This window comes from Rhinoraja longicauda, chromosome 10 (assembly GCF_053455715.1).
Source record: "Rhinoraja longicauda isolate Sanriku21f chromosome 10, sRhiLon1.1, whole genome shotgun sequence".
NCBI classification, from domain to species: domain Eukaryota; kingdom Metazoa; phylum Chordata; class Chondrichthyes; order Rajiformes; family Arhynchobatidae; genus Rhinoraja; species Rhinoraja longicauda.
Genome location: NC_135962.1, coordinates 61,688,508 through 61,714,571, shown reverse-complemented (window position 1 = coordinate 61,714,571; position 26,064 = coordinate 61,688,508). Strand labels below are relative to the sequence as shown.

The window sequence follows — 26,064 nt, the reverse complement described above, 5'->3', positions numbered from 1 at the left end:
GGCCAGTGGTGGGGTCCCGTTGTAGGTGACGGAAATGTTGGTGGATGATATGTTGGATCCGCTGGCTGGTGGGGTGGAAGGTGAGAACGAGGGGGATCCTGTCCTTGTTGCGAGTGGGGGGAGGGGGAGCAAGAGCGGAGCTGCGGGATGTAGAAGAGACCCTAGTGAGAGCCTCATCTATAATGGAGGAGGGGAAGCCCCGTTTTCTGAAGAACGAGGACATCTCGGAAGCCCTAGTCTGAAACACCTCATCCCGGGCGCAGATGCGGCGTAGACGGAGGAATTGGGAGTAGGGGATAGACTTTTTGCAGGGGACCGGGTGGGAAGAAGTGTAGTCCAGATAGCTGTGCGAGTCGGTGGGCTTGTAGTAAATGTCCGTCACTAGTCTGTCTCCTGTGATGGAGATGGTGAGGTCCAGAAACGGGAGGGAGATGTCAGAGATAGTCCAGGTATATTTAAGGGCAGGATGGAAATTGGAGGTGAAGTGTATGAAGTCAGTGAGTTCTGCATGGGTGCAAGAGGTAGCACCAATGCAGTCGTCGATGTAGCGGAGGTAGAGTTCGGGGATGGGGCCAGTGTACGTTTGGAACAGGGATTGTTCGACGTACCCGACAAAGAGGCAGGCGTAGCTAGGGCCCATGCGAGTGCCCATAGCTACGCCTCTGGTTTGGAGGAAGTGGGAGGAGTCAAAGGAGAAGTTGTTGAGGGTAAGAACCAGCTCTGCTATGTGTGGAGCCAGGGGAATGGGCAAGGTCTTGTATGAATACTGCTCATCTGCATTAACCGTAGAGGTGGTCATGCAAACAAGGCACATTCAGGGAAGTGATGTTCTACAACATATCGACATTACAAGGAGGAGGTAATGATAGTCTCGAAGAGTTTAAAGGTGGATAAATCCCTGAAATTTGATCAAATATATCTTATGACATTGTTGGAAGATAGGGAAGAAATGATGCTATGAATGGTGCATTCTACTCATGTCTTCCCAAGCTGCCGGTGGCTTGGATCAGGTGTTTGCTGGTATTTGTGATGTACCCGTTGAAGTTTGTGGTCAGTAACGTCTCTCTCCATCTTCCCTCAACAGCTGGGAGTTGCAATGGGGTTTCTTGTTCCTCCCATCCTGGTCCCCAACATAGATGACCTGGATAAGCTGACTTATCACATCAATGTCATGTTTTATGCCACTGCTGCAGTAGCAACTCTGCTGTTCATTCTCGTCATACTCGGTAAGGAGTGATCAAACCAGCCACTGGACGTCTGCACAGTTCCTGTGTGTGTTCCAAAGATTACAATCTTTTAAACAGTTTAATGCTAATTATGTTTCACAGAGTACACACTGGAAGCAAAATGTGCTCAGAATGATGGTGCTGAAGTGAACTATGAATAAATAAATAAATACAATTGCCCTGTAGTTCAGAATGATCATTGTATTCAAGGTCTGCTTTGCCAGGGAAGATAGCTTTTTATGGGGCTTTCACATCCTTGCAACATCCCAGTACTTAGGACCAAAGGAAATAAGAACAGGAGTAGACCATTCCCAAATCCTGGGAAATAATTGGGGGAATGGGTCAGATGCGCCTAACCCTAACGATGACTGGATAGCACACAACAAAAGCTTTTCACTGTACCTCAGTACACGTTACAATAAACTAAACTGAACTGAAGAGAGACAAAAAATTTGATTGGCCAAGTGGTCATCTATGATGGAAGAAATGAAAATGCACAACCAAGGCCTCCAAACCAGCCTGATACGCAGCAGTCTCAGTCTCTGCCCTCCAGACCACCACCAAACACCAGATGCACACCTCACACTTGTCTAAATTAAACTTAATTTGTTGTCATTCTTGATAACCATCTTCAATGTCCACAAAATCTCCTATTTCAGTGTCATCGGCAAACTAACTATTCATACCTTGTATGTTCTCATCAGTGTTGAGGTGGATAGAAAATTGGTTGGCGGACAGGAAGCAAAGAGTAGGAATAAACGGGTCCTTTTCGGAATGGCAGGCAGTGACTAGTGGGGTACCGCAAGGCTCAGTGCTGGGACCCCAGTTATTTACAGTGTATATTAATGATTTGGACGAGGGAATTGAATGCAACATCTCTAAGTTTGCGGATGACACGAAGCTGGGTGGCAGTGTTAGCTGCGAGGAGGATGCTAGGAGGCTGCAGAGTGACTTGGATAGATTAGGCGAGTGGGCAAATGCATGGCAGATGCAATATAATGTGGATAAATGTGAGGTTATCCACTTTGGCGGCAAGAACAGGAAAGCAGAGTATTACCTGAATGGTGACCGATTGGGAGAAGGGGAGATGCAACGGGACCTGGGTGTCATGGTGCACCAGTCATTGAAAGCAAGCATGCAGGTGCAGCAGGCAGTGAAGAAAGCGAATGGTATGTTGGCATTCATAGCAAGAGGATTTGAGTTTAGGAGCAGGGAGGTTCTGCTGCAGTTGTACAGGGCCTTGGTGAGACCGCACCTGGAGTATTGTGTGCAGTTTTGGTCTCCTAACCTGAGGAAAGACGTTCTTGCCTTAGAGGGAGTACAGAGAAGGTTCACCAGATTGATCCCTGGGATGGCGGGACTTACATATGAGGAAAGACTGGATAGACTGGGCTTGTACTCGCTGGAATTTAGAAGACTGAGGGGGGATCTTATAGAAACATATTAAATTCTTAAGGGGTTGGAGAGGCTAGATGCGGGAAGATTGTTCCCGATGTTGGGGGAGTCCAGAACCAGGGGTCACAGCTTAAGGATAAGGGGGAAGTCTTTTAGGACCGAGATGAGAAAACATTTCTTCACACAGAGAGTGGTGAGTCTGTGGAATTCTCTGCCACAGAAGGTAGTTGAGGCCAGTTCATTGGCTATATTTAAGAGGGAGTTAGATGTGGCCCTTTTTGCTAAAGGGATCAGGGGGTATGGAGAGAAGGCAGGTACAGGCTACTGAGCTGAATGATCAGCCATGATCATATTGAATGGCGGTGCAGGCTCGAAGGGCCGAATGGCCTACTCCTGCACCTATTTTCTATGTTTCTATAACTTGTTGATATAAACCACAAACAGCAATAGGCCTAGTGCAATGCCCGAAGCACACCGCTAGTCACAGGCCTCCTTCCACCACCCCCTCTGCTCACTACCATCGGGCCAATGATCAACATTAATGTAAACACAGTTCATCTGTTATACTTGGCTATATTATTATTGATTATTTCCACATTTTCTCTCGGTTCGCACAATCAAAACTGAAATGTAGAAAACGGATGGGTCAACTTTAAATGTTTCTGATTTTAGTGAATCACAATGATCGTTTGTTGTTGAGTTTTTAATGATGAGTTAAGTGTGTGGTCGTTACTAATTGATTTCCTTTGTTTCAGTGTTTCAGGAGAAGCCGGATATTCCACCGAGCCAAGCACAAGCAGCTATCCATGCCAGCTCTCACCAGGACTACTCCCATCTCCAGTCTATTCTGCAGATGATCAAAAGTATACCATTCTTCCTGCTTATTGTAACCTATGGTAAGCTTCTCTGTTCATTTATCACTTCTCCCACCCAACATGATAATTGCATTGAATTTTCCTGTCGGTCCTCTTGTTTACGGTTGGTATTCACATTTGTTTTTCTGGTGATTAGCACATCTAAGGTCGAGCATTCTGCTAGAACCAGGTTTCAGTAAATTCACTGTTACAAGTAACACCTATTAGCCACACACAATTTAGTAGAAAATACACAAAACAGGAAGTTGTACACATTTTACTTTCTTGGTAAACTTCCTACATAGTTCCATATAGTTTTTGCTCCTCAGCTTTTCAGTCCATACATAGCATTACCGCCCCTCGCACCCAGCACAGCACCTGGGTTGTTGTCAAAGAATCAGAGAGGTTTGCAACTGAAGGTACAGAGACTAATCACAGGCTTTCAGCTCTTGATCCATTGCTCTGCGAGTTATAGTCAATCTGGTCTTCACCGAGACTCACTTATATCCCAGGATCCACGAGCATTGACCCGTTACAAAAGAAAACAATAGTCCTTCCAGGGCTATAGGTTGCTTCTACCAACACCCACGCCTTAGGTGATTGAAGACTGAGCCAACCCTAGGCTGGAGCAATTAGGCTTGTATACACTGGAATTTAGAAGGATGCGGGGGGGATCTTATTGAAACATATAAGATAATTAGGGGATTGGACACATTAGAGGCAGGAAACATGTTCCCAATGTTGGGGGAGTCCAGAACAAGGGGCCACAGTTTAAGAATAAGGGGTAGGCCATTTAGAACGGAGATGAGGAAGAACTTTTTCAGTCAGAGAGTGGTGAAGGTGTGGAATTCTCTGCCTCAGAAGGCAGTGGAGGCCAGTTCGTTGGATGCTTTCAAGAGAGAGCTGGATAGAGCTCTTAAGGATAGCGGAGTGAGGGGGTATGGGGAGAAGGCAGGAACGGGGTACTGATTGAGAGTGATCAGCCATGATCGCATTGAATGGCGGTGCTGGCTCGAAGGGCTGAATGGCCTAGTCCTGCACCTATTGTCTATTGTGTATTGTGACTTGGCAAGCTGCAGCATGGAAACTTAGATGGAGGGTGGGGTCACGTCATTCTGGCTCCTCCAGCCAGCAGTCTGCAGGCCAGCAGTAGCACCTGTGAGAGGGAGGGAGGGAGGGAGGGAGGGGGGGGGGAATGGAAAGTGGGTGAGCAGCATCTGAAAGAATCCCACAACTGGGGTTTTCTCTGATGTGTTTTGTTTTTTTAAAGTTTATAAGTTTATTGGCCAAGTATGTACACATACAAGGAATGTGCCTTGGTGCTTCACTCACAAGTAACAACATGAACATACAGTAAACAATTAAGAATAATGCATAAAACATTAAAACATTAAGAATACAACATTACGGTTTAAACATGTGAGTGAAATGTTTAATGTTTGGGGGACTTTAACAAGGCTAACCTCAGTCGTGAGCTCCCACAGTACAGACTTCATGTTACCTGCCCGACCAGAGGGGAGAGAAAACTCGATCACTGCTACACTTCAATCAAGAACGCATATCGCTCCTTTCCCCAGGCGGTTCTGGGTTTCTCTGATCATTGTTTAGTTCACCTTATTCCGACCTACAGGCAGAAACTAAAATCTGCTACGCCTGTGGTCAGAACAACGAAAAGGTGGACAAGCGAGGGCATTGAAAAACGACAGTCCTGCTTTGACTACACTGATTGGAATGTATTCAAGAGAGAGCTAGATAGAGCTCTTAAGGATAGCGGAGTCAGGGGGTATGGAGAGAAGGCAGGAACGGGGTACTGATTGAGAATGATCAGCCATGATCACATTGAATGGTGGTGCTGGCTCGAAGGGCCGAATGGCCTACTCCTGCACCTATTGTGTTCAGGGAAGCAACCACAAACCTCAGAGTATACAGAAACTACCTATCTCCAGGTTGCTAAACACTTTAATTCCCCTTCCCATTCCCACACTGACCTTTCTGTCCCAGGCCTCCTCCATTGTCAGAGTGAGGCTAATTGCAAATTGGAGGAACAGCACCTCATATTTCACTTGGGCAGTTTACAGCCCAGGCGTATGAATATTGATTTCTCTAACTTCAAGTAACCTCTGCAGACCTTCTCTCTCCATCCCTCCCCCACCCAGGTCACACTAACTTTTCGTTCTCACCTAGATACAGCTAACAAACACCTGTTTTCTTTATCGTTGTTAATATTTTGCATATCTTTCATTCATTTGTTCCATAGAAACATAGAAACATAGAGCCTGCACTGCCATTCAATATGATCATGGCTGATCATCCAACTCAGTATCCCGTACCTGCCTTCTCTCCATACCCCCTGATCCCTTTAGCCACAAGGACCACATCTAACTCCCTCTTAAATATAGCCAATGAACTGGCCTCAAATACCTTCTGTGGCAGAGAATTCCACAGATTCACCACTCTCTGTGTGAAAAAAAACGTTCTCATCTCGGTCCTCAAAGACTTCCCCCTTATCCTTAAACTGTGACCCCTTGTTCTGGACTTCCCCAACATCGGGAACAATCTTCCTGCATCTAGCCTGTCCAACCCCTTAAGAATTTTGTAAGTTTCTATAAGATCCCCCCTCAATCTTCTAAATTCCAGCGAGTACAAGCCGAGTCTATCCAGTCTTTCTTCATATGAAAGTCCTGCCATCCCAGGAATCAATCTGGTGAACCTTCTCTGTACTCCCTCTATGGCATGAATGTCTTTCCTCAGATTAGGAGACCAAAACTGTACGCTATACTCCAGGTGTGGTCTCACCAATGCCCTTTACAACTGCAGCAGAACCTCCCTGCTCCTATACTCAAATCCCCTCGCTATGAATGCCAACATACCATTCGCTTTCTTCACTGCCTGCTGCACCTGCATGCCTACTTTCAATGACTGGTGTACCACGACACCCAGGTCTCGATGCATTTCCCCTTCTCCTAATCGGCCACCATTCAGATAATAGTCTGCTTTCCTGTTCTTGCCACCAAAGTGGATAACCTCACATTTATCCACATTATCTGCCATGCATTTGCCCACTCACCTAACCTATCCAAGTCACGTTGCAGCCTCCTAGCATCCTCCTCACAGGTAACACTGCCCCCCAGCTTCGTGTCGTCCGCAAACTTGGAGATGTTGCATTCATCCAAATCATTAATATATATTGTAAATAGCTGGGGTCCCAGCACTGAGCCTTGCGGTACCCCACTAGTCACTGCCTGCCATTCTGAAAAGGACCCGTTTATTCCTACTCTTTGCTTCCTGTCTGCCAGCCAATTCTCTATCCACATCAATACTGAACCCACAATACCGTGTGCTTTAAGTTTGCATACTAATCTCTTATGTGGGACCTTGTCGAAAGCCTTCTGGAAGTCCAGATATAACACATCCACTGGTTCTCCCTTATCCACTCTACTAGTTACATCCTCGAAAAATTCTATAAGATTCGTCAGACATGATTTACCTTTCATAAATCCATGCTGACTTTGTCCAATGATTTCACCACTTTCCAAATGTGCTGCTATCCCATCTTTAATAACTGACTCTAGCATTTTCCCCACTACCGATGTTAGACTAACTGGTCTGTAATTCCCTGTTTTCTCTCTCCCTCCCTTTTTCAAAAGTGGGGTTACATTAGCTACCCTCCAATCCTCAGGAACTACTCCAGAATCTAAAGCGTTTTGAAAAATTATCACTAATGCATCCACTATTTATGGGGCTACCTCCTTAAGCACTCTGGGATGCAGCCTAGCTGGCCCTGGGGATTTATCGGCCTTTAATCCATTCAATTTACCTAACACCACTTCCCGACTAACCTGGATTTCACTCAGTTCCTCCATCTCATTTGACCCCCGGTCCCCTGCTATTTCCGGCAAATTATTTATGTCTTCCTTAGTGTCTTCCATGTTTCTCTACAGCATCGTCTACATCTCTCGTTGCCCTTTCCCGCAACTTTCAGTCTGGTGAGGGGTCTCTACCAGAAATGTCACCCATTCCTTCTCTCTGGAGATGCTGCCTGTCCCCCTGAGTTACTCCAGCATTTTGTGTCTGTCTTGAGAATATTAAACATTTGACCACTAGGTCAAAATATTCTGTGGACCATTGGAAAAACTGTTGGAGGTAAAATGTTGGAGGAACTCATTTGGTCAGGCTGCATCAGGAGTGGGAAATGGACGGCCGAGGTTTCAGGTTGGAACCCTTCCTTTGGGTTGGTTGACCTTTGCTGCCTGACGTGCTGAGCTCCTGCAGTGTTTATATTTGCTCCAGAATGCAGCTTCTGCAGTCTCTTGTGTCTCTGAGGTGTGTTCCATGGTCGGTGTGAGGTGGCAGGGGGTCTATCCTTGGCAGCAGAACTGAGCCCTGTCTTGGGGCTGAGCACTTCCACAGTTGTGTGAAGTCGATTATCCAGCTCCGGAAAAGCTGTCCCCTCGTCGACCACATTTGATCGAATGTTGGCTCAGAAAAGAAACAATTTTCCTTTAACTGGAAAGATATCCCGACTACGGGTGCTGTCTGTACGGAGTTTGTACGTTCTCCCTGTGACCTGCGTGGGTTTTCTCCGAGATCTTCGGTTTCCTCCCACACTCCAAAGACGTTCAGGTTTGTAGGTTAATTGGCTTGGTAAATGTAAAAATTGTCCCTAGTGGGTGTAGGATAGTGTTCATGTGTGGGGATCGCTGATCGGCGTGGACCCAGTGGGCCGAAGGGCCTGTTTCCGCACCGTATCTCTAAACTAAACTAAACTAAAATAAGTGATGCTGACTGACTCGATCCAGTTCAAAACAGAAGCTTTGTTAATTATTTTCTCTCCCAGGCTGCTGGCAAGCTATGGTTGGAAGGTCAAGCTACGATTCTGGGAATTTCAGACTAGCTGGGAGGTTTGGCAATCCTATCTGGCGTCTCACGGGGGCTGCCCTTTTAGAGTACGTTACTATGTTCTACATGAAGCTGAAGCCTGTTTGTGTAGAATTCCATCAGTGTGCGTGTTAACAAGCTTGAATGGTATGGTGGCATGGTAGTAATACAGTTAATTTACTGACTAATAAATCAAGGGCTGGATCAATGATCTGCAAATAGAAATCCCACGTCACAGTGGCTGGAGAATTTGATCTGGTTATTAAACGAATCCGAGTGAAAAATGGCTGACACATGAAGTAGTGATGGTGAATACACCAGACCATGTTTAAATCAAGTCCCTGTCTTTTCTCTCTGGCCTGTATGTGACTCCACACCCACAGAACTGGGAGGAGGCTTCCCTTGGAAGTGGCCCGGTGAGTCGCTCATTCCCAGGGCATCTTGGGATAAGCAATAAATGCTGTTTTTGCCATTCCACATACAACTGTAAAATCTTATTTAATTCTTGTAGCTTTTGTTGCACCAAACTCCTGCTACTGATTTGCAACAATGCCAACACACTCCACCGTGTTCTTCCAAATATATAATAATAATAATAAATTTTATTTGTCATATGTAGTTTGGCACAGGGTCAACTGTACAATGAAATATATTTGACAAGACAACGGGTCACCTCAGCAGTAATATTCCAAGGATAAATAAGATAACAAATGACATTAGTAAGGTAAAAAGATAATATTAAAAATAGTTAAAAAGACAATATTAAAAATAATCAACATATATGATTTGAAATGTGTTTATGAGTTCAGAAGCCTGATGGCCTGATGGTAGAAACTGTTCTTAAGTCTGGTGGTACGCGCAGCCATACTCCTGTATCGTCTGCCTGACGGTAACAAGGAGAACATCTGCATGCTGGGTGGCTGTGGTCCTTGATGATGCTGCGTGCCTTCCGCAGGCATCGCCGGTAGAAAATGTCCTGAATGGCCGGGAGACAGTTGCCAGTGATGTGCTGTGCCGTCTTCACCACTCTCTGTAGTGATTTGTGGCTGTGGGCAGAACAGTTCCCGTACCAGACTGTAATGCAGCCCGTCAGCAGGCTCTCGATGGTGCATCTGTAGAAGTTTGTGAGGATGCTGGCGTTTATGCCAAACTTCCTCAGTCTTCTCAGGAAAAAGAGCCGCTGGTGGGCCTTCTTTGTTATTGTGTTCGTGTGCAGTGTCCAGGAAAGGTCCTCAGTGATGTACACACCGAGGAACTTAAAGCTGCTGACTCTTTCAAACTCAGCATCACCGATGTGGATGGGGAGGTGTCCACTCCCCCGCTGTCTCCCTATAAATATCTCCCTATAAATACCTTTCTGACACGAACCAGTTGAAACTGGCCTGGCAGCCGGTCACTGGTATCGAGTTAACACCTGGCCAGTGATCTGCTTACAGCTGATGGATCGATATAGCCAACTGCCGGCAAGGCTTTCCCATGTAAGCATGACATTTAATCCCCTTTAACAGCGAGGCCTTGCTATTACTATTCTATGTTCTTTTTCCTCTGCACAGGAATTCCATTCTCACCAAACTCGGGGGCTGCAATGTTCACTTTTTCCCACCTCCTGTTTTCTAATCTGCTCTTGGAAAGATCCGCCTTGTGTACCAGCTGGTCATTCAGTGCTACCAAAGAGTCAACACACGCCCTGTGTACCAGCTGGTCATTCAGTGCTACCAAAGAGTCAACACACGCCCTGTTAACCAGCTGGTCATTCAGTGCTACCAAAGAGTCAACACACGCCCTGTTAACCAGCTGGTCATTCAGTGCTACCAAAGAGTCAACACACGCCCTGTTAACCAGCTGGTCAGTCAGTGCTACCAAAGAGTCAACACACGCCTTGTGTACCAGCTGGTCAGTCAGTGCTACCAAAGAGTCAACACACGCCCTGTTAACCAGCTGGTCAGTCAGTGCTACCAAAGAGTCAACACACGCCCTGTGTACCAGCTGGTCATTCAGTGCTACCAAAGCGACAACACGCGCCCTGTGTACCAGCTGGTCAGTCAGTGCTACCAAAGAGTCACTTCCACTCCACAATACTCCTCTTACTTCACTAACCAGATTACAAATGAGTTGCTGACCTTGCCTGTTACAAACAAAGATCATTGTCACCACAGTCACTGGAGATAATCAGAAATGCTGGAGCAGAGGAGCAGGCCATTTGGTCCTTCATGGCTTTGCCAGCTTTTTCAGACTACTGGGCCAGGATTGATTGCCCACTCAACCCTCCAAGCTCTCCTGATGTTTTCACTTTGAATGTTAACACTCACTTCACTTCCAGATAAACCTCTCTGCACCCTTTCCAAAGCCTCCACATCCTTCCTGTAATGGGGAAACCAGAACTAGCACACAGTACCAAAAATGCGGCCAAACCAGTTATGTAAAGCTGTAACGTGACTTCCTGATTGGTATACCTGCTGCCCTGCCCGATGAAGGCAAGCATAGCATCTGTCTTTGTCATCGCTCAATATACTTATGTTGCAACCTTGAGGGAGCTTTGGATTGCTGAATACTTTCCTTTTATTTTGACCTCTCAAAGTGCACCATTTAATACTGTCTGGATTAAACATCATCTGCCAATTCTTTGCCAATGTTTCTAACTGATCTATATCCAGCTGAATCCTTTAAAATCCTCCCTCACCAACAACAACTCTGTCGATTTTGTTTTTTTAATGCCAACTGCAAATTTACTACTCAGCCTGCCTACATTTTCATTCAAATCATTTATAAAATAACCCCCTCCACCAATGCCCTCTGTCTTCTATGCCAAGCGAACTTTGATCCAATCTATCCTGACTTGAATCCAAGTCACTGTGGGTCCTGTGCATCTTAATCCTCTGAATCAACTGATCATGGGGGACCTGGCATGGAGATTTGCCAGAGCTACAAATGAGGATTTTAATTAGTCTAGAGCAGAGCAGTAGTGGGTAAATTCGTCTAGCTAGGGAGAGTGACACAGAGCGGCAGTGGTTTAAGCAAGAAGGTTCAGTTACATGACAGACGGGGGCAGGATGGGGAGTGAGGAAGGTGTGATAGACTGAACTGCATTCATTTGATGGGTAAGAGAGGGAATTGATTGGTACATGAACCAAAACATTATACCTATTACAGAAACACGGCTGAGAGAGGGACAGGACTGGCAGCTCAATACCCCGGGATACAGATGCTACAGGTGTGATAGTTAGAGATAAGAGAGGAGAGAGAGCTAAGTTTTTGATTTTGGGAGAACATCACAGCAGTACCTGAAGATATTCCTGAGGTCTTTCCAGTGAGACAATCGGGGGGGGGACTGAGAAATAAGAAGGTGGTCACTTTAGAGTTAGTCTGTAGAAGGGTCTCGCCTCGAAACGTCACCTATTCCTTCTTTCCAGAGATGCTGCCTGACCCGCTGAGTTACTCCAGCATTTTGTGATACCTTGTAGTTTAGAGTTATAGAGCTGTACAGCACGGAAACAGGCCCTTTGGCCCATCTTGCTCATGCTGACTAAGTTGGCGTACTGGGCTTGTCCCTTTTGTGTATTTAGCAAACCCTGAGCACGATCTCTTTATTTTCATTCTTTGATTTTGGTTTCCATTTCTTCAGATCACCTTACAACAAAGCGAGGCATTTGGCTCCTCGCCCAGCCACCTGCTGCTTAGAGAAAGGGTGGGGAGGCAATAAGGGCCCATTTCTATGCTGTGCATTTCCATGAGTATTCTATGATTCTATCCCAAGATTAAGTTTATTAAATCTCTTTTGGACTGCTTCCAATCCTTTCTAAATAAGTGAGCAAATGTTGCCCAGACCAGAGGGCTTGAATTAAATGGAGAGACTGGACAGACTGGAAGTTTTCCCTGGAGCCAAGGTAGGAAACTCACATTAGTCATGAAATGGTGTTGGGTAGACTGATGGGACTGAAGGCTGATAAATCCCCAGGGCCCGATGGTCTGCATCCCAGGGTTCCAATGTTCTATAGGTTCTGGATCAGTTCCTGTGGATGGGAGGGTAGCTAATGTTATCCCACTTTTTAAGAAAGGAGGGAGGGAAAGCAGGGAATTATAGACCAGTTAGCCTGACATTGGTGGTGGGGAAGATGCTGGAGTCAATTGTTAAAGATGTAATAGCGACGTATTTGGATAGCAGTAACAGGATCGGTCCAAGTCAGCATGGATTTATGAAGGAGAAATCTTGCTTGTCTAATCTTCTGGAATATTTTTTTAGGATATAACAAGTAAATAGGATACGGGAGAGCCAGTGGATGTGGTGTATCTGGACTTTCAGGAAGCCTTTGAAAAGGTCCCACACTGGAGATTTGTGGGCAAAATTAGACCACATGGTATTGGGGATGGGGTATTGACATGGATAGAAAATTGGTTGGTTAATTAAGAGTAGGGATTAACGGGTTCCTTTCAGAATGGCAGGCAGTGACTAGTGAGGTGTCGCAAGTCTTGGTGCTGAGACTGCAGCTATTTACAATATATTAATGGTTTAGATGAAGGAATTAAAAGTAACATTAGCAAATTTGCAGATGACACAATGCTGGGTGTCAGGGTGAACTGTGAAGAGGATGCTATGAGGATGCAGGGTGACTTGGATAGGTTGGGTGATGTGGGCAGTGGGATAGTGGGCAGATACATGGCAGATGCAGTATAATGTGGATAAATGTGAGGTTATCCAATTTGGTGGCAAGAAGAAGAAGGCAGATTAATATCTGAATGGTGTCAGATTCGGAAAAGGGGAAGTGCAACGAGACCTGGGTGTCCTTGTACATCAGTCACTGAAAGTAGGCATGCAGGTACAACAGGCATTGAAGAAAGCTAATGGCATGTTGGCCTTCATAACAAGTGGATTTGAGTATCGGAGCAAAGAGGTCCTTCTGCAGTTTTACAGGGTCCTGGTGAGACCACACCTGGAGTATTGTGTGCAGTTTTGGTCTCCTAATTTGAGGAAGGACATTCTTGCTATTGAGGGAGTGCAGCGTAGGTTTACCAGGTTAATTCTCGGGGTGGCGGGACTGACATATGATGAAAGAATGGAACGACTGGGCTTGTATTCATTGGAATTTAGACGGGTGAGAGGGGATCTTATAGAAACATATAACATTATTAAAGGATTGGACAAGCTAGATGCAGGAAACATGTTCCCGATGTTGGGGGAGTCTAGAACCAGGGGCCACAGTTTAAGAATAAAGGGGAGGCCATTTAAAACTCAGGTGAGAAGGAACCTTTTCATCCAGAGAGTTGTGAATTTGTGGAATTCTCTGCCACAGAGGACAGTGGAGGCCAAATCACTGGATGGATTTAAGAGAGAGTTAGATAGAGCTCTAGGGGCTAGTGGAATCAAGGGATATGGGGAGAAGGCAGGCACGGGTTACTGATTGTGGATGATCAACCATGATCACAATGAATGGCGGTGCTGGCTCGAAGGGCCGAATGGCCTCCTCCTGCACCTATTTTCTATGTTTCTAATAAGGGGTAAGCCATTTAGAACTGAGATGAGGAAAACAATAGATGCAGGAGTAGGCCATTCGGCCCTTTGAGCCAGCACCACCATGCAATGTGATCATTGCTGATCATTCTCAATCAGTAACCCGTTCCTGCCTTCTCCCCATACCCCCTGACTCCGCTATCCTTAAGAGCTCTATCTAGCTCTCTCTTGAAAGCATTCAGAGAACTGGCCTCCACTGCCTTCTGAGGCAGAGAATTCCACAGATTTACAACTCTCTGACTGAAAAAGTTTTTCCTCATCTCCGTTCTAAATGGCCTACCCCTTATTCTTAAACTGTGGCACCTGGTTCTGGACTCCTCCAACATTGGGAACATGTTTCCTGCCTCTAACGTATCCAGCCCCTTAATAATCTTATATGTTTCAATAAGATCCCTTCTCATCCTTCTAAGTTCCAGTGTATATAAGCTTAGTCGCTCCAGTCTTTCAACATACGACAATCCTGCCATTCCGGGAATTAATCTAGTAAACCTAGGCTGCACGACCTTAATAGCAAGAATATCCTTCCTCAAATTTGGAGACCAAAACTGCACACAGTACTCAGGTGCGGTCTCACTAGGGCCCTGTACAACCTTTTTCACCCAGAGAGTTATGAATTGGTGGAATTCTCTGCCTCAGAAGGCAGTGGAGGCCGATTAACTGGATGCATTCAAAAGAGAGTTAGATAGAGCTCTTAGGACTAGCGGATTCAAGAGATATGGGGAGAAGACAGAAACGGAGTCCTGATTGTGGATGATCAGCCATGATCACATTGAATGGCGATGCTGGCTCGAAGGGCCGAATGGCCTCCTCCTGCACCTATTTTCTATGTTTCAATGAAACGTTTTGAGGGATATGGGCAAATGCAGGCAATTGGGACAAACTCAGGAAGGCATCTTGGCTGGCATGGGAGAGTTGGGTCAAAGGGCCTGTTTCCGTATTGTTTCACTCTATGACTCTAAACTGTGTTCAGTCCTCCAGGCGTGGCCTTACCAACACCTGTTGAACTGTAACAATATTTGTCTGGTTCTAAACTTCAATGCCCTTGCAACAGTGGTTACGTGGCAACTACCTGCTGATGTTTTGAGATTGGAGAATAAAAACACCTCGGCCCCTCTGCACTTTGCATATCACAATCTCTCAATTTAGATAAGAACCTGATTTTGAATCCTTCTGCAAATACCTACCCTCGTACTTCCACACGTTAAACTGTATCCTGTATTTCATATATTCAATCATTGGCAGAATCCAAATACCCTCCACATATTCTTCATCACATCCTTATCATGTTACAGTTCTCCATATTGAATTGCCACCTATTAAAGTGTCTCTCTATGAATGTGTTAAGGAGATAAGAATTGTAGTGATCGGTTTCATCATGGTAACCACTAGCACACAGTAAGCAAAGAGGTAAAAGTGCTCTTATGTGCACTAATCACCTTCAAGCGTAGCTCTTGATAGGCAACAGATGGCAATCAAAACGGAATTTAGAAGGATCAGGGGGGATCTTATTGAAACATATAAGATAATTAGGGGATTGGACACATTAGAGGCAGATAACATGTTCCCAATGTTGGGGGAGTCCAGAACAAGGGGCCACAGTTTAAGAATAAGGGGTAGGCCATTTAGAACGGAGATGAGGAAGAACTTTTTCAGTCAGAGAGTGGTGAAGGTGTGGAATTCTCTGCCTCAGAAGGCAGTGGAGAATGATCAGCCATGATCACATTGAATGGCGGTGCTGGCTCGAAGGGCTGAATGGCCTACTCCTGCACCTATTGTCTATTGTCTAAAAACAAACTGCTGGAAGAACCCTGCAGGTTGAGCAGCATCAGTGGGTGGGGAGCAATTGTAGACATTTGGAAAAGAAATAGAAAATGCTGGAAAAGCTCAGCAGGTCAGGCAGCCACTGTAGAAAGAGAAACATTTAATATTTCCGGTCAAACACACTTTATCAGAATTTCTGGGCCTGAAATGCTAACATTCTGTTTCCATCTAGAATCCAGATTCTAGACTCATGGAAATATACAGCTGGAAACAGGTGTTTATTTTCTCCAGAGATGCTGCCTGACCTGCTGAGTTACTCCAGCACTCTGTGAAATGTCACCTATCCATGTTGTCCAGAGATGTTGCCTGACCCGCTGAGCTACTCCATCACTCTGTGAAACGTCACCTATCCATGTTCTCCAGAGATGCTGCCTGATCCGTTGAGCTACTCCAGCTTTTTGTGTCTGCCTTTGGACGCAGGCTTGTCCATGCTGACCAAGGTGCTTTACGATACGATACAATACGATAAACCTTTATTCATCCCTGGAGGGAATATTGTCTGCCATGACTATCTTTCATGAGCTGCTACCATTTGCTTGCATTTGGCCCACAAACCTTCAGCAGATTCCAGCATCTGCTGTCACCCGTGTGTCCTTTAAACCTTTCCTATCTAAATACCTATTCAAATCTATTTTAAATACAGTAACAGTAGCCACCTCTCACTTCTTGTGGTAGCTTGTTCTATATATCCACCATCCTCTGTGAAACAGTTGCTCCTCAGGACCCCTTTGAACCTTTCACCATAATCCTATGCACTGTTGTTTCAGACTCCTGTACTATAACAGCATTAAAAAGTCACTTGGAAAAGTGCATGGATAGGATAGGTTCAGAGGGATATGAGCCAAACGCTGGTAAATGGGACTAGCTTAGAAGGGGCATCTTGGTCGGCATGAATTAATTGGGCCGAAGGGCCTGTTTCCATGCATGTGACTCTACCTTGGGGAAAAGACTATGACTGTCTACCTTATCTGTGCCGCTCATGATCTTAGAAACATCTGGAAGGTCACCCCTTAGACTCCAGTGCTCCAGCCTATCCAACCTTGCCTTATAACTCAAACCCTCCCGTCCTGGCAACATCCTCATGATTCTTTACTGCACCTTAATCTGTTAATTTGTTAGAAAATCTGTTTTTATTACACAGGTAGAAATTTCTGCCCTGGCATTTTAAGGAATTTTGCGTTTTTAATCTTTTATTAACATTGTTCTGGTCAGCCAGCAAATAAACTAACCTAACTTAAACAATGCAGGGAAGAAAACTCCTTTAATCATTTTTTTTAATCAACAGGAATTAACACGGGCTCCTATTATGCAGTATCAACCCTCCTGAACAAGATGGTGCTGACACATTACCCAGTACGTACTCTGTCCGTTTGGGCCCTTCTCTTACTTATGGTAACTGATTGAGGCATATTCTATATCTCAGCGACCTCGCGCTCAGCATCCTGCGGTACGTATGTATCCTCGGGTATAGTTCTGTCCTCTCCTGAGTCACAAGGCAAGTGCCTGATGATTCCAATGTCTCAATGAGAAGAGGAATAAATCAGACGTTATTTGGAGGAAGTAAGCAGGTCAAGCAGCATCAATGGGGAGGGGAGGAGCTGTCGGTGTTTCGGGCTGGATTCCCATGCTGACATTGAGAGAGGGGGATAGGGTGAGGGGTGGACAGGAGGTGACAGGTAGATGGAGGAGGTGTGAGGGATGGTAGGAAGAATGAGGCAGGTGGGGGAGTGAGGGGAAGACAGAAGGGTGTTGGGAGACAGGGTGGTGGGTGATGGTTGGAAGTGGATGGTGGGGGAGAGGCCAATGGAACCAGGTGTGGGGAAGGGGGAGTGAGGGGAAGGCAGAGACTGGTGGGTAATAATGGGGCCAAAAGGTTCTGGAATCTGACAGTAGGAAGTGATAATAACGACTCATTAAGGGAGAGGTGAAGGGCAGAAGAATCGGATGTAGGAGGGGATCTGCTGGCAGAATGTGTGGCTGGAACTAGGAGTGGGAGCCAGGTGAAAATAGATGATAGTGGTGGTCGGAAAGGGAATACAAATGGGACTCACAGGAGAGAGAGGATTACCTTTCATTGGAGAAATATCCCAATGGACATTTTTAAGGCAGACTTAGATTCTTGATTGGTAAGGGGGTTAATGGTTATGGGGAGAAGGTAGGAGAAGGGGTTAGGAGGAAGAGTTACATCAGCCATGATTAATTGGTGGTGTAGACTTGATGGGCCGAATGGCCTAATTCTGCTCATCACTTATGACCTTATGATCCCCCAGCACTGTACCCCCATGAGGGGAACATGGGGAGGTAAAGCCACAGATTAAAGGCATGCAGTTCCAATCCACACCTGATAAAAGCAGGTGCTGGGATTGTTGAGTGTGGGAAGCAGAGATGTAAACCCTCCCTGAAAATCCAGGTCCTCACCAGCTCTTGTGTTGTGATATACTGGTCCATTCATTACTCAGAGTGGTGCAACTCTTTTTTTCTGTCATGCAAAAGCCTAGAGCTGAAGAAGATAACGCCTAATCAGGTAAATCAGATTAAATGCTTCATAATTTTAATTTCTATTCCATGCTTTAATTTTTTTCTGAAACCTGTTGCTTGTCAAACATCCCTGCCGATGGGTCCATTCAATGGTTGCAGTGACATGGTAGAGGGGCCCGTTTTCTTCAGTTGGTAATCCTTTAGGCAGCCTCTGGGATCCAGGATGACGTGCCTCCACTCCCTTTCTGTGGGTTCTGGGGTGACAGATGAGACCAATGTAAGAGCCACAACTCCACGGTGGGACAGGACATTGGGAGGGAAGGTGGGTAGTTGTGAGGTGTGCACCCCTTCCACTGTTTATGCTATGGACTCCATTCTCAGTAACATCCCCAATGCTCTCTCTTCACATGGAGTGGTCGCGTTCCCAGAGTTTGCAACCGATTGGTCTGACATCGCAGGGAGGGAACCACGTGTACCTGTGGCAGCTTCATTTTCCAAACATAGCAAGATCTTTTATTCCGTCAGTCTGACAGCAGTTCTATTTGTTAACACTGCAAGAAAGCCGAGAGTCAATTGTGTTTAATTGCCTTGTGTACCAACATCAGGACAGATATTATCCTTCTATATAATATATATATATAACAACTACAGCATGGAAACAGGCCTGTCCGGCCCTACCAGTCCACGCCGACCATTCTCCCTGACCTAGTCTCATCTACCTGCACTCAGACCATAACCCTCCAATCCCCTCCTATCCATATACCTATCCAATTTACTCTTAAATAATAAAATCGAGCCAGCCTCCACCACTTCCACCGGAAGTCCATTCCATACAGCCACAACCCTCTGAGTAAAGAAATTCCCCCTCATGTTACCCCTAAACCTTTGTCCCTCAATTCTGAAGCTATGTCCCCTTGTTGGAATCTTCCCCACTCTCAAAGGGAAAAGCCTACCCACGTCAACTCTGTCCGTCCCTCTCAAAATTTTAAAAACCTCTATCAAGTCCCCCCTCAACCTTCTACGCTCCAAAGAATAAAGACCCAACCTGTTCAACCTCTCTCTGTAGCCTAAGTGCTGAAACCCAGGCAACATTCTAGTAAATCTCCTCTGTACCCTCTCCATTTTGTCGACATCCTTCCTATAATTTGGCGACCAGAACTGCACACCATACTCCAGATTCGGCCTCACCAATGCCCTTTACAATTTCAACATTACATCCCAACTTCTATACTCGATGCTCTGATTTATAAAGGCAAGCATACCAAACGCCTTCTTCACCACCCTATCCACATGAGATTCCACCTTCAGGGAACAATGCACAGTTATTCCCAGATCCCTCTGTTCCACTGCATTCCTCAATTCCCTACCATTTACCCTGTACGTCCTATTTTGATTTGTCCTACCAAAATGCAGCACCTCACACTTATCAGCATTAAACTCCATCTGCCATCTTTCAGCCCACCCTTCCAAAAGGCCCAAGTCTCTCTGTAGACTTTGAAAATCTACCTCACTATCAACTACTCCACCTATCTTAGTATCATCTGCATATTTACTAATCCAATTTGCCACACCATCATCCAGATCATTAATGTAAATGACAAACAACAGTGGACCCAACACAGATCCTTGGGGCACTCCACTAGACACTGGCCTCCAACCTGACATACAATTGTCAACCGTTACCCTCTGGTATCTCCCATTCAGCCATTGTTGAATCCATCTTGCAACCTTACTATTAATACCCAACGATTTAACCTTCTTAATCAACCTTCCATGTGGAACCTTGTCAAATGCCTTACTGAAGTCCATATAGACAACATCCACAGCCTTGCCCTTATCAATTTCCCTGGTAACCTCTTCAAAAAATTCAAGAAGATTAGTCAAACATGACCTTCCAGGCACAAATCCATGTTGACTGTTTCTAATCAGGCCTTGATTATCCAAATAATTATATATATTGTCCCTAAGTATCTTTTCCATTAATTTTCCCACCACAGACGTCAAACTAATAGGTCTATAATTGCTAGGTTTACTTTTAGAACCTTTTTTAAACAACGGCACAACATGCGCAATGCGCCAATCTTCCGGCACCATCCCTGTTTCTAATGACGTTTGAAATATTTCCGTCATAGCCCCTGCTATTTCTGCACTAACTTCCCTCAATGTCCTAGGGAATATCCTATCAGGACCTGGAGACTTATCCACTTTTATATTCTTCAAAAGTGTCCGTACCTCCTCTTCTTTAATCCTCCTAATTTCCATCACTACTCTACTTGTTTCGCTTACCTCACATAATTCAATATCCTTCTCTTCTGTAATGTCTTTATTTTAAATCACATTCGAATTCTTCATGGTGTCGGTCACTATGTTTCCCCCCACTCAGGGAGACTGACGGCTCAATGCTTAATTGGGTTATCTCTTCCTCTTTTACAAGATGTGAGACATTGTGCTCAGAATCCGTGCTATCTCTTCCCTGACTTTCATCATCTCCAAGTCCTTTCCTGTAACTAATGGAAGCAGGAGTAGGCGTTTCAGCCCCTCATGCCTGCTGTGCCTTTCTCTTGACATCATGGCTGGTCAGATGTGCAGCACTTTGGTCAACGTGGGTTGTTTTTAAATGTGCTATACAAATAAAATTGACTTGACTTGACTTGACTTTCCTACTTTAGTCCTATACCTATGATTCCCTAAAAACAGGTAGACACAAAATGCTGGAGTAACTCAGCGGGTCAGGCAGCATCTCAGGAGAGAAGGAATGGGTGACGTTTCGGGTCGAGACCCTTCTTCAGACTGAAGAATCTGCAGTTATTTTCCTACGCATTCCCTAAAAACATGTCAGTTCCCGCCTTGAGTGTACTCTACTATTAATCCTCCACATTTTGCCAGGATAAAAATGCCAAAGTCTCACCACCCTCTGGTGAGGACATTTCTGTGCATCTGAATGGCTGATCCCTGGTATTTGATTTGATGCCTGATCCAATCAGCCAGCCAGGGGAAGCATCAACTTCACATACACACTGTTCATCTTCAAGTTATACCAATTTGTTTCACATTTATGTTTAGTTGTCCTTTCAAATTTCTGTACTCTTTGCTGAGAACAAAATGAACTGCTGTCACTGTGGAGTAAGGAACTAGCTGGGTTTAGTAGCATGGAGAGACCTTCAGCCCCATGCTGAGTGCTCTGCTGTCCTGTTCCCATCCAACCCCCGTGTGGAACATTGTCCCCCTGCTGTGGCTCCTTCCTGCTGCCTTCCCAGCAGCTGCGATCACAGTGCCTGATCACTGCAGGCAGCCTGTTTTATATACAACTAAGCAAAGGAATGCACTAAATGACACTGCTGCAACCTGGCCCCTCCATACACTGACGTGAGCTTCATGTGGTTCCCCCAGAGATTCCTGCTCTCACTTCCTGCACCAGGCACGCATGTTCTTCCATTAGAATTACCACCATGACTGATATTCAGACATCATGTGATGAATTATGAAGATACTCTGGGTTGTAATTCTAAAGCCGTATTGCAATGTTGTCCAGGCCTTGAATGCTGAACATAAAGACTATTTGAGTGAGAATAAGCTGTTCAACTTTTGAAAACTACTTGTTTTGTCATTCTAACTTCCTTCCAGTATCCACCTGTCTTTGCCTGTGTCATCCTGTTTCACAGATCAATCCAACCTTCAGGAGTGAAGATATTCTTCTGCTATCTGTTCCACCTGTGACATCTAATAACTACTAATCTTATTTATTTAACAAAATCATCTCCTTGTAATCTAACCATCCCCCTCATTCATCTGAACATTCCCAATTTCTGACCCACAGGAAGGCATGCTGGAACTGACCACTAGTTCTGCATTTGTCATTTAATATCTTTGAGAATATTTCAGTTGCAAATTTCTTCAACCGCTGCCTTCTTCAATCTAATCAAGGAACCCTCCACCCCAACACATTCTACTTTGGTCTGATGAGTGGATTGGTACGACCACCTTTTAGTTTCACCACACCATTACTGCCAGCCTCCTCCTGTGGCAGAAGGCATGGTGCATGTTCCCTCACTATGTTACAACAGCACGGTAGCTCAGTGGCAGAGGTTCAAGAAACCACCCCCCCCCCCCCCCCCCATGCAGCACCATTGATATTTGGTTGATTGCAGTCACTCAAATTCTCAGGTATTTATTCACAAAATGCTGGAGTAACTCAGCAGGTCAGGCAGCATCTCGGGAGGGAAGGAATGGGTGACGTTTCGGGTCGAGACCCTTCTTCAGACTCAAATTCTCATCCCACCAGTGTTGTCCCTGCAAGGCTTACAGATATCCTCCAGTAACTGCATCTGGCCACTTGCCCCCACCATGAGAGATTGTGCGCGCTGTTTGCCATGCTGTGTGCTGGTCATCTCCTCCCTCACCCATTGGTGCTGCTGAGACTGGTGGATCAATGTGTTGTGTAGACAGGCCTGTGCACTATTATTTCAAGTATCCAGGTAGATTTTAGATTTACAGATACAGCGCAGAAATAGGCCCTTCGGCCCACCAGGTCCGCGCCGCCCAGTGATCCCCGCACACTAACACTATCCTACACCCACTAGGGACAATTTTTACATTCTAATGTAAAAATTAGAACGTTCTAATGATAAAAACTAATGAGACCACGCATTCCCCACCTACAAATAAACCTGCATTATACCAGATCTGTCTTGGGGATGTGTTGATGACAATGTGTAATAATTTTATTGAACTTGTGTAAATGTCATTATTACAAATTCTGCTTTACAATCTTGTTGCATTTGCTGCAATTTGTAGAGAAACCAGAATGTTAATGCTGATTATAATTTATTTCATGTATGTTATCAAATGTGTCTGGAGGACAAAGTTGTGCTGCCCTTGGTTTTAGTGGTCAATGTTTTTCCTGTGCTATCCTACCATCTGCCCTGATGTAGTAAACTGAGGAGCAGCTGGGCAGCACACTTACACACGCTGGTGTATCTGTGTGCTGTGCCATGGAATAAAAGGACCAACGTTTGTACTTGCATTTGCCACTAATTTCTCCACCTTGATTGTTCAATCCTGAGGAGATTGCTAGTGGATAAGAGATGCTTGCCGATAGAGATGGAAGGAAATCCCAGGGCGACTCCTGGTCTTTCTTGCACGTTCTGTCAGCTTCCTGCAAAGCAGCATGGATAGATGCTGCAGCACATCCTCAACAGCCAAAGATTTGGTATGATGGAATTAAACAAAAGGAAATCTAACGTCTTCATTATTTTAGTTTAATTGATGTGACTACAATTTGTACTGCAACTCCTGAGTGTCTGTTTGGGACATCCATACACTGTACAAAATGATAGTGTCATCTTACCCAGTAAACAGATTCTTACAGCGGATGCCGGGTAGCTGGAGTACAGTACGACTGTGTTGGTTCCTACAGACGGACAACGCAGCTGGAAGAGTGCTGGTAGGAAGCAATGAAACGGTTCATTCAATTCAAATTCATTTTAAATGGTAAAATTTAAACGAGCCAGTTACTCAACCCAGAATGAATCACAAACTCAAATCGCCCAACTGGAGTAGATGTTGTTTTTAAAACTATTTTCCCATCACTGTAGGGACCTGAACAAGACACAGAGTTTTAACTGTGTTTTACAGCAAGCTGTGTTTTTAAAATCAGAACTGTCTGTGGTGAATTAATGCTGATGTGTGAATCTTCTTCATTCTGGCATATCACAGGAGTAGTCAGTCACCCTGCAAAAAAGATCCAACCACTCCACACCATGATCAGGACTGCCCCGAGCCTCACTGGCCAACTTATTTTCATCTAAACAAAAACATTACTCTGAGGATTGTTACCAATGCTAGCCTTTATTCGAATCATCCTTAAAACGTGATGCATTTACCTCTTCTGCTAGCCTGAGGTGTATTAGAGAAAGGCAGTGATAATGAGGGTGGTTGTAGGTATGGTGAATGAATGTTCTACCTGACCTCACTGTTCAGTCTCCATACTTCCCATTGCTGACAGTCTTGAAGCAGATTTTACCTTTGTGAGAATTCAATTTCCAAACAGGTGTTAGCAAGGAATGCGTTAACAGTAGTTGATGAAGGTTAGATCCATTAATATCTATTATAATCCCACAGTTTCTCACAGTCATCCTCACTGCATCTTGCAAGGATTCCATTCTCCCAATGTTCCAGTCTCTGTCTAATCTGCCCTGGATGCTTTTCGGATGTTTTTCTTTTCCTTCACTGTGATTTGCCCCAATCATACGATGGGGCTCTCAACCACATCTCCATTTCTCATATTCCCATTCTCACCACCTTCCCCGAGTCTTGCCTTCAGCCTGCAGTCTCCACAGTCAACAGATCATCAGATGATTTCTACTTGTATTATGTTCTCGATTTATTTAAATTCCCAGCAACATTGTAGAATTAGAAGCCATGCTTCTGGATTAGTAGTCCAGGTTTCTTGATTGCCAGTAGAGGAACCAAACCTGATGTAGCATAGTGTGTCATATGTGGAAGTCTTGCAAAGGAGGACCTGAACTCCAATATATACACAAGGATTCCACCTGCTGCTCCAACCAGCAGACTTTAATCCCAATGAAATGTAATCAACGTCAAATAGCTGGAATTTTTTTGGTCCAAGATTCCCCAACAATCAAAACTGCCAATCTCCTCTAAACGCGTTTATGATCTACCACTCGCACTTAGACTTGAGTTTTACCTAGTGAGACGTTGGGGGAATGACTAATTCCCACGTCTTTGCTTGTTATGTTTCCTGAGTATTAATGGTGACTGCATTCCTGTTGTGCAAGTGGATTATCCCCATTGAAGGAATGAAGAAGCTTCATGCGTTTATTCTCCTGGGCAGGGTGTTGCCATGTCCCTCCGAGGTCTAGCTGTCAGATTAACCCCGATGTTCTGCAGGGTTAATGTGATTATCCCAATGTTAGGGGGAGGTTCTTGTGACTGAAGCTGTTCAACATGATCTTGTGTGGTATTAGTATAGAATGGAACAGTGGTCCTCCTGTGTACCTACTAAAGCAAATCTACTGTTTTCAGGTTTAGAATTTTTGTAGATATTCTGATTTCCCACCAGGCCTCCACACACCACCCCTCTGGGTGTAAGGGGAGTTTACTTGCTCCATGTCCTTGCTTTTGAACGTGGCTGTTGGGATGTTTACGACTAGAGTCTGAGGTGAAAAGGTCACAGTTTTGCCCCCCTGCCTTTACTGTGGGCAGCTGCCTGGCGTCTGAGATTGGCAACCTCAGTCTAAACTTGATTCTATTTTACCACACCATTGCCACAATAGGTTTTTGGTTTGACCTGCCTCATCTAGTAGATGCCAGTCCAAGCACAAGTGTGTCCATTAATATGTCCTGTGACCAACTAAAGGAACTGGAGTCCCTTTTTAACATACCAGGAAGTGATGATATGGTTTTGAATAAGGCCTTGTGTAATGTACCAGGAAAAATACCAAGTGCTTTGCTTGCTTATTCTTTACTTTTTTTCATCTATTGACCTGATGGGCTGCATATACAGTTTGTCTTTGAGATATTTGTGAACTTCATAGTGTTTTGGAAGCACTTTGACAGTGCTATCTGATCAAACTACAAGAATGACAATGTGAGTTGCAAGCCAGGAGCTTTGCTCCCTCAGCTGCTGTTTGAATGTTGATGGCCAGAGATGTTGAAAATGTAGACAACCTCAAGCAAACCATCCCAGCAGCTGTCTGATAATGCTTCTCTTCTGAAAATCCTTAACCCAATTAATCTTGAAGAGATCTAACGTAGAGAAATGAAATCTGAAGATATTAACTTTCAGCAGGAGTAACTGAAGACAGAAAGAAACGTGAATCGTGTGATTTTTGTTTGTGGAATGAGCCCTGTTGTGTAGTTGATGTTGATGCCTTTGGTGCTGTGT

The 26,064-nt window shown here is 44.9% G+C and overlaps 1 protein-coding gene across 1 annotated transcript in view; it reads left to right on the top strand.

The window, feature by feature from the left end:
- Positions 1 to 26,064, top strand: part of LOC144597549 (choline/ethanolamine transporter flvcr2a-like) — a 109,639-nt gene that overhangs the window by 37,476 nt on the left and 46,099 nt on the right. Inside the window, exons 5-7 of the mRNA XM_078407027.1 lie at positions 1,085 to 1,226; positions 3,377 to 3,517; positions 16,966 to 17,033. Of these exons, the coding sequence (XP_078263153.1) occupies positions 1,085 to 1,226; positions 3,377 to 3,517; positions 16,966 to 17,033 (351 nt within the window). The remainder of the gene's footprint in view (positions 1 to 1,084; positions 1,227 to 3,376; positions 3,518 to 16,965; positions 17,034 to 26,064) is intronic.